This window comes from Seriola dumerili, unplaced genomic scaffold (genome assembly GCF_002260705.1).
Source record: "Seriola dumerili isolate Sdu_G_001 unplaced genomic scaffold, Sdu_1.0 BDQW01000674.1, whole genome shotgun sequence".
NCBI classification, from domain to species: Eukaryota; Metazoa; Chordata; class Actinopteri; order Carangiformes; family Carangidae; genus Seriola; species Seriola dumerili.
Window position 1 is genome coordinate 26,260 of NW_019174929.1, and position 11,614 is coordinate 37,873.

The 11,614-nt window shown below is 37.0% G+C and overlaps 1 protein-coding gene across 1 annotated transcript; it reads left to right on the forward strand.

Moving 5' to 3' along the window:
* Positions 1–1,128: 1,128 nt before the first annotated feature.
* Positions 1,129–6,072, forward strand: LOC111236548 (pleckstrin homology domain-containing family A member 6; the record flags this gene model as incomplete). Its single annotated transcript, XM_022765317.1, has 3 exons — positions 1,129–1,262; positions 1,500–1,648; positions 5,413–6,072. Coding segments are annotated over 3 exons (306 nt in total), but the record flags the coding sequence as incomplete, so codon positions are not given.
* Positions 6,073–11,614: the final 5,542 nt, after the last annotated feature.

Below are 11,614 nucleotides of genomic sequence, written 5' to 3' on the forward strand. Positions count from 1 at the left end.
TCAAAGAAAGGACATTGTATAGTAAGGCATACAATGTCATAAAAACAACAATATAGTAAGGCACAAAAAGTCATAAAAACGACATAATATATAAGGCATACAATGTCATGAAAACAACATAATATAGTGAGGCTTTAAAAAATCATAAAAATGAAATAGTATAGTAAGGCATAAAAAGTCATAAAAACGTCATGGTATAGTAATGTATAAAAAGTCGTAAAAAAGACAAAGCATAGTAAGGCATATAGAGTCATAAAAATAACATAGTATAGTGAGGTACAAAATGTCATAGTAAAGTAAGGCCTAAAAAGTCACAAAAAACAACAGTTTAGTTAGGCAGAAAAAAATCATCACATAGTAAAGCATGAAAAGGTACAACATAGTATAGTAGGCCATAAAAACATCATAATATAGTAAAGCATAAAAAGTTAAAAATGACATAGTATAGTAAGACATAAAAAGTGACAAAAACAACATAGTATAGTATGGCATGAACTGTCATAAAAACATCATAGTATAGTTAGGCATAAAGACTTCATAGTATAGTAAGGCATTAAGTTATCATAAAAATGTCATTGTATAGTAAGGCATAGAAAATCGTAAAAACGTCATAGTATATTAAGGCAAAAAAGTTATAAAAAAATCATCGTATAGTAAGGCATGAAAATGTACAACTTAGTATAGTAAGGTATAAAAACGTCATAATATAGTAAAGCATAAAAAGTCTAAAAACGACTTAGTATAGTAAGTCATACCATCCATATGCAAACCTATGCCCTTGGTGCTTGCAGTTCTAACCAAGCAGCTAAATGTCCAACAGATTACCACCTTGTTGTATGTTTAGCTTCAAAGTACTCTGTATATCCTTCAGCTCATCCTTACCTATCCTTCTATTTAACTACACTACAGCCCTGAGTATTAACAATATCTGTAAAGTGTTTTGCTAATTCTCACTAGTTTTTCTAACGAATTGGATCTAAATTGAATCAATTTTTTAAAATTTTCTCAACTCAGAAATTATTATTGGTGCAAGTGGATGGATTTATTTTTTACTTTTGCATTTGACCTCATAGCAAGTACGATGATAAAGCATCTTAGATTTTAACACACACTATATCTACTTTGTAGTTGTCCAAACCTCAGAAGGTGTTGATCCCAGAGCGCTATGTGGATTCAGAGCCTGAGGAGCCTCTCAGTCCCCAGGAGGTGGAGGAGCGTCATCGTAAGGTGGAGCGGATCAAGACCATCTTGGCAAAATCCAGGTAAATAAAGTAGTAGTATTAGTATACTAATAGTCTTAGCATTAGTATGAAATAATACTGATTTTCCGTTTGAAATTTGTGTGGCTGATCCAAAACAAATTCTGGGGTAGCAGGAGTCTTATGGTCACAACCAGTTCACCCCACTCAGATTTAAGCTTTATGTGGCAAGATATACCCTCACAGCAATTCCTGCAGCATCATATTATTAACATTCATGTATCTATGTGCATGGGGCAGTGTGCAAAACCTAGGACCAGCGGTCTCTGTGGATAAACCTGAGGTGGGGCTGGTGGCATTGGACTCAGCTCTGCAGGAGCAGGAGAGGATCATCACCATGTCCTACGCTCTCGCCTCAGAGGCTTCTCTCAAGAGCAAACTAGTGGCAGGTTGGTCATTCATATCATTTTTAATTATTTTTTTGTTTGTGTCAGCCTGTAGGTTGCTGTTGGTTATACATCTTTGCTTTATAAAGGAGTACAAAAATCATTATTCCACAGGAAAACTTATAGAAATAATTACTGTATCTGCCAAAAAAAAAAAAAAAAAAAAAAAAAAAAAAACATACCAGTGCTGACAATTTCAGTAAAATTTCTCCTGGCATCAAATTGACATCTTTTGATTGAAGAAGGGATAAAGAGAGGGAAGCAGTCTTTCAAGAAAGCTGGATTGATGGAGTGTAGATGAGGAGGGCGTAAGGTGCAGAGTCAGGCAATAAGGCTGTTCATTTCCTAATAACTGAACATTATTCCTTATTAGGAGCTCAGATAGTCTCTAATTGCAATCCGTGTAGAATCTTTCAGACAGGGGAGGAATCGCTTGATGAGGCCATTTTGTGTGCTGATCAATGACCCAACTCTACTCTCCTTCTGCATACCATTGCTGCTGCTTTGAACATATCTCTGAACCTGCATAAAAGCCACTGCACTCACTTTTCATCTCTTTCATACTCTACAGCAGGCAGGCAAGTTCATTTTCACTGTAGCTGCAGCAGATTGTCAGTCTGTCTGCCTCGCACGCACACACTCACAGACACGCACACACAGACACATATGCACACATATACCTGTCACACACAGTAACACTCAAGCTGTCAGTGTGTGTGGAAGCTTAATATGCACAGTGAGGCAAAGTCAACAATTATAACATTATTTCTAGCATAGAGAAATGTCAGAGAATATAACTGGTGGCATCTTGTCAGTGGAGACTGAATCAATGACTTTCTCTCCCTTTGGTGTTAAAGTAAGGTATGCTGGTGCACTTTCAAATCCCTGAATTAAAAGAAAGAGTCTTTTTCACTGTATTATGCATTTGGCATAAAAGCAGGAATATTCAGCGCTACAATTAAGTACAGTATATATTTAAAAAGGTGTTTCTGATTATTGCATGTGTTATTTTGAACAGTTAAAATAATGTGGTATTTTGTAATTAGTTATTGGAAATATTTATTGTAAAGAATCTAACTTTGTGCTGGAAAAATGATCTACAAAACTTCCTGGTGTAGTGCCTCTTCAACTATTTATTGTTTTTTTTTTTCTTTTAAGCTGATGAAATGTTCAGATGATGAAAGATAAAGCACACACCACAGCACTGTGTACAGACCACAATAAGCCTCAAATGCTTGTTGCTGGAGGAGATATTAACTACAGACATTACCATCCTAATGACTTCTTTTTCTTTTCAAATACCTTTAAATCATTTGCTGTTTGGGATTCAGGTTACCTCAAAACATGCTGATATCTTAAAATCTACATAACCACCTGAAACCTGGTAAAAACAAAAGCCCATAAAGATGATACTGATGAACCCATTTGAAATGTTCTGCATCTACAGTCATGGATCTTTTCACATTCCTGAGTAAGGGTGGGGCATCTTTATTGACGGAAAGTCAAATTGCAGTTACTTCAAGTATTCTACACACACACACACACACACACACACACACACACACACACACACACACACACACATTCCCATCTGGTTATTTCAACAGTGACTTTTCAAAAACGATATAAAAACAATATACAGTGATATTAGATTTTATCCATGTAGCCCACCAACAGTGCCATTAGTATGCAGAGCACAGGAAGTGTAACTGTAGTTGACAGAGCTTAATCACTGTCATAGTTGTGTGTCCTTTCCAGAAAACATTGTGTGGTTCTCAACCAGTTCCAGCCTTCAGTGTGGCCTTGAAACTGTCCCAGAACTGGCCACTTGACTAACAAACAATGTTGTTTTCTCCCTCTCTCTTTTCCCTCTGTCCTCTCCTCATAGTTCCACCACAGGCTAACATCCCCACTGTTCCTCCCCCTCCTCCGCCTCCTCCGCCTCCTCCACCACCACCTCCTCCTCCTCCCCTCCTCCTCCTCCTCCTCCTCCTCCTCCTCCTCTTCCTCTTCCTCCTGTATCTCCTCCTGTATCTCTGGCACCTCCCTCTCCTCTAAGCAACGGAATTCACTACACGTTTGTCTAATCTGAGACACAAAGTAAGGCCTAACTGCATGTTTTATGGCGCTAATGTTTTCCAAGCCACACTAATTCTTTCTAACAAGGGGCTCCTGTGTGCTTTGCACCTCACTCAATGCTTACTGCTCTGTTGTGATTGTAGGAAACACATCTTGTCTAGGTTAGGGAAGCCCTGCCTCTGCTCCCATTATAATCAAAACAAACATCTGCAGGCAGTCCGCTCATCCCACTGTGATAATTGTGTGTAAATTGTTTTTTTTTTTTCTTTTTTGTACCACTGCCAAAATATTTATGGATGGTTGAGGAAAGAAAAGGCTGAAAGGAACATGACTGTTTGTAGCATTGTGTATAATTAACAAAAGAGACACCTTTTGATTTAGCACCTTGACAGTTCAGTAGTCAGCACAGCTGCATTCCACGGCACCAATTAGCTCCCCATCTGTAGCCTGGCAGCAATAAGCCAGAAAAGAAAAAAAAAACAGTAGATACCACTGTTGTTACTGTAAACACAGAGAGAAGGCTTGTGTTGTTTTACTGCCTTATTAAAAAAACTTCCATCCAGCAGCCAGAACTGACAAATATTTGATTACTAAATTTTATTTCTGAATTTTTAGTGGCTTTGATTTATATGGTAATTAGCCTTCCTTGAACAAATAGGTATGAAATAAATAGCTGGATGGAGATTTTTTTTAAAGGTGCCATACATAGCCACATATACATAGAACAATCAGATGTTGATAAATGAACACTATAATGCATGTCACAAGAAGTAAAAGCATGAACTGTCCTCTTGTCAGCCTGGCATCAATTGAATGTGATTATTATTCTCACATTATTATTATACTTATTATTAACTGTATAAGGAATCTTTATTCCTTGAGAACTTGTGTGACTGCTTGCTTTTTCCATTTATTGTTGTTCTGTGTGTGATACTTATTTTGCCCAAACTTTTTTTTTTTTCTTGTAGCTCTCTCACCTCATGTTCAGGTCTGCTGTTAGAGGTGGGCTGTGATGTGTAGTTGGTTTGTAAAAGTTGCTCTGCCACTTTGGCAGCTTTGTGATCAAAATGACATTCACGATCTACTAATTGGATTTACTTTCAGTATGAAAAGTACAGAACTACAGCAGAGATCACATTGCTGTGCTGTGTCTGCAGAACTGTTCACCAAACAGTAGTGGTGCAACATTCACCGAAGTGCTGTAGCAGTGATACACTGCAGAAAATTCAATTGTTTTCACTGACAATTTGCACATTGAGGAAGTGTTCACTCATTCTTATATTTATTAATTATATGGGTTTCACATCTGTGTGGCAGCTGTTTTTGCAGTGCATGTGATAATTTCCTTAATGATTGTCCTCCAGTGTCTCTTTTAGTAATGTGCATATTATCATAATTGGTAGGCATCTAAATTTAGGGCACAGGCTTATTTGACTAATACATACTCTATGTCTAAGAAGGAAAGATTTGGTTAATTTTAGAGTTTAAAATCAAAACTAACTCTAAAAATAACCTAAAGACAGTAAGAGCCAGGAGAAGTATTGTTTTTAGGATTCATTCATTTGAGGAAAGAAAGAAAAAACTCTAGTATGATCTGATTTTGATTAATTTTGCTGTCATGCTTATCTTGTTCACTGATATTTACTGTTTTTGTACTTACTTTGTCTTTCTTTCTTATCACCTCTCAGCTCAAGCAATTTCTGGACACTGAGGTGCTATCCCACAATGACAACAACTGGATTCTGCAAAAAAAGGAGGATTTTGTTTGATTTTGGACATTTACACCTTTCCATATACAGCAGTAGAAGAACTGTAGTAAACATTTACAAGACAAAACATCTCTGTGAGGCTCAAGCAGCACTGACTCCTTCAAGTGTTTCTAGTTGCTGACGGCAACTTTCCTGAGGAAAACAGAAGACGTGGGAGCTGCTGTGCTTATTAACTGAGTGTCTAACAAATGATAATCTCATAGTAATAAAAAAATGATTTTCTACATGTTATTGCACTTTGAATTGTACACTGTATCATGTTTTCAAGGTATGGCTGACTTGCTTTTACTTGCAGTGTGATCTCAACTCAGAACATTTATGAGGTTTTTGTTCGTTTATTTGTTTTTTCAGGTACAAAATGTTATGAACAGGAGGTACTAAATGTGTCATGACGGTAGTATTTTTATCAGATAATATTCTTACACCAAACCATGTGAAATATCATATGTATGTACCTGTAGCACTGCCAGTCTCCTTTTAGCTTGCCAAAATGAATTTTATTTTTGCTTACATCAGGATGAAAATAACCTTTAACATATTTTCTGTGTGACTGGGGAAGGTTGCACAATGGAAATTTATAAAAATGTGAATATTAAAGATATTAACACAATTTCTGGTTCATCACATATGTATTTATTTCCCTATTTTTATTTCAGTTCACTAAATTTATTTCATATTTATCAGCCAAAAGTATAAAATTCTGAATAAGAGTAAGTAAGAATGTGACATTGAATGCTTATTTTGCCTTTGACACCCAACTGAGCTGTCTCATTAAAAGCAGTTTTAAATGAGATTAAAAGTTTATTATCGACCCTGGAAACAGAAGTTGACAAAATAATCTCACGAGGTCTAAGCAGTAAAGACAAGTTCGCTTGTCTTTGCTGCTGCAGAAGCAGGGTAGTTGTAACACAAATTCCAGATTTGTGTCTTACTTTTCCTGCTGTCTACTTGTAGAGATTGGGCAATGAATACAAATGTAGTTCAGACTGTCTAAAACTAATCTATAAATTTAGGTTTCATTATTCTTACTCTGATTGAGAAATTACACTAAGAAATTTTACTGACATTATTAACTTTTAACCTAAAAGAGCCTTTGTTCTTTATTATATTTCACTGGTGCATTTATTGACCATATCTTTATTCTAATCATGTACAAAGGAAAAGTACAAAATGTGCACTCATCATAGCTCTGAGATTCTCTTTGAACCTCCACATTGATTGCCGTGACCTATTAAACTTCATTCTATTATTTGAAAAAGGAACCAAACTATGGCATGCTCAAAGGAGGTGAAGTTTCAATACAAAAAAGAGAGGCTTCTTGAAATGTTTCTCAAGTTCAAAGCTTTTTCTATCTCAAAAGAGCATTTTTAATTCCGTGTATTTTCAACCAAGAAGGTGGATACTAATAACTCTGGATTCTGAAGTACAGAATTCATATCTTTAAATCATGAACTATGCCTCCATTGCAATTGTAAAAGAAACCTCTAAGAACATCTGAGTCAAAAAGAAAAGAATATAGAGAATATGTTTTTAAATAGAAAGTGTGACAGCGCTGTTAAAAACCAAACCTTGAGGTTTTCAACACATATGTTTATTTTATTAAATTTTATCATGAATTGCCCTGGTACAAACGTAGACCCTAGGATGTGATGCACACACTTGTAATGGATACAGCACCCTCGCCTTCCTTCGCTTGTCTGTTGTGTTGCGGCTCCCTCCCAAGTGACATCTTTATCTTTAATTGGAGAGTAATTACTTTCACTCGTCTGCATCGTGGTGTGCTTTGAAAACACCTGAGAGAGAGGATGCACCTCCCTCAGCAGCCACATCCTCTCTGCCTCCATCTCTCCTCCAGGATCGGGGGCCCCACAGCGCCTGCTGGCCCTGGTGGCTAGAAGACCCATCACATCCTCTGTTCTGCTTATTTTGCAATAAAATGGGATGTTTTTCCCTCCTCCTGCAAAAATTCACCCAAGACCCTCCACTGAGGATTGTGGCATTTCCATGTATTGACGTTTGGCTGGTGGTTCATATACATTTGTTATTCTATGCTCTGGACTTCAAAGAGAATGAAAGAGGGCCTATTATGCTAATTGGGTCCTGTTCTGTTAAACGCAATCAAGGCCTCCTGCATTAATCCTTTACTAAATACTTACTGGCTTTAGAAATGCTTTCTCAGATGTGAAGAGACTAAGACACACACTGCTTAGTTTACTGACAGGGATGTGGTTTTTCTACAAGTGAATAAGAGGTAATAAATAAGTAGCAGTAAATAAAATGTCTCGCTTGAAATCAGAAAAAGTGAAACAGCTTCATGTCAGTGTTTATAGTGTGCTTACACTGACATTGATTAGGCGAAGGCTTTGACTTTTGTTGCTTTTTTTTTGCCAGGTCTGTGGTTGAAAGGAAGAGCCTATTGAGACCATGCTGAGAAGTCTGACCTTGTTCTCAGGTCCACATTGTTCACTACACTGCACCCCGCATTTGTAACATATTCACAGTGTTCCCCCGACAGTAGCAGGAGAAAGGAGAAATCCTACACTGATTCCCAGAGATGCCTATTTCCATCACATAAATATGATTGTTACTTGCCGTAAATGTCTGAGGATTAGACTACAGTGGAAACGCATCCGGCGCCTCCTTTGCACACTGTGGGGATCCAGATTGTAGTCCAATTGTACAAATACAAAACCAAGGAAGCCGATGCAATAGGTGCTTTGATTTCAAAATAGTATTTTATGCTGTTTTATCATTTTCAGGCTCCACATATGGTACATTTTCTAATATGTAAGAAATGGAATGGTGATTTGTTGAATAATTGAAGAGTTAGGAATCACTGAATATTCTTCCCAACGTGCATGCATGCTATAAAAAGAATAGAGGGAAAGCTGAATTAGAGTCATGCTGCACCACACTGACCTAACTATTTGCAGAAATTAAAACAATACCTTCTGTGGAATCTCTTATTTCAAAGCTATTGTGCCTTGGTTTTAAAGATGTGGTATCATTTGGGAGTTAATACAAATGTAAAAATAATAAACATTGAATAATAGCTTTACTGGCTTAATATATTGAACAGTAAGAAAACACAATTCCTCCAACATAAATGATTAAGTGTGTGTTGAGAAGGTGCTGTGTTACATTAAACAATGTATTCATCTCATGTTCCTTAAACGGCAGGCTTTTACAATACCTACAGTGAATTGGGCTTTTTGTACATAAAAGCAATTGCTTTGTAAATGAACCAAATGCCCCTGGGCCTCCTCTTTAATCTCCATGCACACATACACACTGAGCTAAGTGAAATTTACTGCATTCAATGATGCCAATGAAAAGGCTATGAATGTATCTTCAGGTCCACAGTACAATGTAATGGTGACACACTAGTCTTTATTTAATGCATATGCAAAAATGAACATACATATTAATAAATGTAAGGGCATTCTTCTGAAGGAAAATCATTTTAAAACTGTCAGATTAGGACTTGACTTGAAAATATCTGTTTCGCTGAAATACATAAAAACACAAAGGTAGTTGGTTCAGAAGGAAAATTGATAATTTTGGGTTATTTACTGGTGTCTCTTACATGGAAAACAAGAAGTTTTCACATATTCAGATTCCTGATTGGGCTTCAAACAAATAGAGCGCAGGTTATGCATCTAGAAATACATTACATATAGGCTATTATCATATGTTCAAAATGTATTTGTGAGTACTGCAGAGTTGATATTTGTAGTATTGTTGGCACAGGATGTGTGATGGTGTCCCTGATAACTATATAATTAGAACTGGCATGTTGCACTCCTTATTTCAACATGATTAATCAGTGGTTCTCTGTTAACTTGAAAGGAAATATTAGATCCTGACTAAACTTTGATGAAATCCAGAGTTACAAGTAAGAGATTTGGGTCAACTAATGAGAACAGAGCGTCCCACTTTGCAAGTCCAATTGGGAGAGAGATGATTTGCATGTATGCAAATAGTGTTTGAGTTAATTGCATAACTTGGCATTCAGTAATGACTAAGTTGTGTTGTATTTTTTTTTTGTTGTTCTTTTTTTTTGTGGAAGTTGGTCCTTTACAACTGGACCGTGTCAGTGGTTGAGAGGGTTGGCAGAATCGTCTCATTGATGGCAGGTCAGAGTGGCCTCAGAAGTTTATGGAGAGTTTCGTCATTTCTTGTCACTGAAACTCTTCTTATGTGTCAGTCATTTACACTTTCAGAGCACACAACCCTAATCCAGGACAGTGCTTCTATGTGAGCTAGGTGACTGTTTACAAAGCAATGTGGCCTGTATTTATATTCAGGAAGTACATATTTAAAACACAGATATTCTGTATCCATTCCTACATTTTCAAGTGCCCACTGTCATGGGGGGCAAACACTGAACACAGCTGCCTAAATGTTCTTTTCCTCAGAGCCCTCCACCGCCTCTTGGACTAAACTCAGCTGCTAAAATACAGCACATTCCATTACTTGTTCATATACTTGTAAACATCTTCATGATTGTATGAGAGTGAAAAACAAAGGTGTGTCTCCTCACCTGCACATTCTTTGAATATATGAATTAAAAATATTCTTAAGTTTTAATAACAATTCATTATGTGATTATGCACATGCACCAATCCTCTGTAGGTCAGGATTACAATTTAAAATCATATAATGAATAACAGCAGGTTTACAACTCTTTATAAATGTATTTAAAACTACTGAACATGTGAATATATATGTATATACATATACAACTATATTACTCTGTTATCAAATATATATTATCTGTTAGCAAAGACATCAATAAACACTTCAAAAATGCCCTTACATCTGTTTCCAACTGCATCATAGTGCGTTATAAATGTATACATAATGTATATATAATGGTATATTCTGCTTATAAATGCTAAATAGGGAGTTCATATAAAGTGTTACTGTTAAAGTGGTTACCCCATGTCCTGACACATTAACCTGAAGTGGTTTCACGTCACACTCAAAGGTTTAAAGTAGAACTTTGATAATCTTCTGCTTTTATAATGCAGATAATTATGAATCCTCGTTGAGAATACTAATCACTGTAGTCCTAAGCATGAATCAGCTGCACACCTTTGAAACCTGCTCTGTCTGCACTGTAATCACAGCAGCCCCCCACCCCACCCCCCTCATCTTCACTCACCCTCACTCACTGACTGAATGGTGTTCTCTAATTAACCATGCAGAACAGGAGAAGAACACATGTTAATTTAATGTAACAAAAATGTTGATTTTCATGCACTCTCCTTTTCAAATATTTATGGGCTAGACTTGAATTTCAAGATGCATCAAAGACTCACAGGGTATGCAAATGTGTCTGCCTTACCCCCCAACAAGTTGGACTGTCTTTTACTCTTCACGCAGGCTGCATGCACTACCATCTGAGCTATAAAGAGGAAACCATTACAGTCACCTCTGTAAAAATAGTAGCCTATATTTGTGTTTTGAGAACTATCCGCCACACGCTGGCACCTGCTCAGCTGCAGCCATAAGTCATCTTCAATCATATTTCACAGGTTAAAGCCGGGCAATGAATACCACATCAAGCAAATATAATGAGCCATGTCTTTTTGCAGCTACTTCTTGTGCTTATGATGCAGATCAGATTGTCAATTTGAAAGCAGCATAAATGTAGTGCAAAAGCAGGAATCTCAAGTGCTTGAAGGGAATTATTTGAATTATTTTTTCAATGAGCCTGTATCAGGGTGCAGTGCAGTGCTGACCAAATTTGAAAATAATTCAAAGCAGCATAAAGTTCACCTTAAAAGAAGCAGAAGGTTGTGGCTCAAATCCTCTGGTTTGGTCTCTTGTACAGTCATCTGATGTTTGCGGGACAGACGATATTTGCAGGTGTTTCCCGCAGTGTCCGAAAGGTGGCGCATGAGACACGTCAAACACACGTTTCAATCCGGGTGGTGAAAGAAAAGTCCGCTCCTTCAGAGGCCACACTCACAGCAGATATCACATATGACTCACCATGCATGGGTCTGAAAAATGCAGTGTTAGATTGTTGCAGGATTATTTATAATTTCACTGTGTTTGAGTTTACTGTCAGTGAAGTAGGTGGCAAGTGGTAGATTCCTCTAGTTTTACAGTG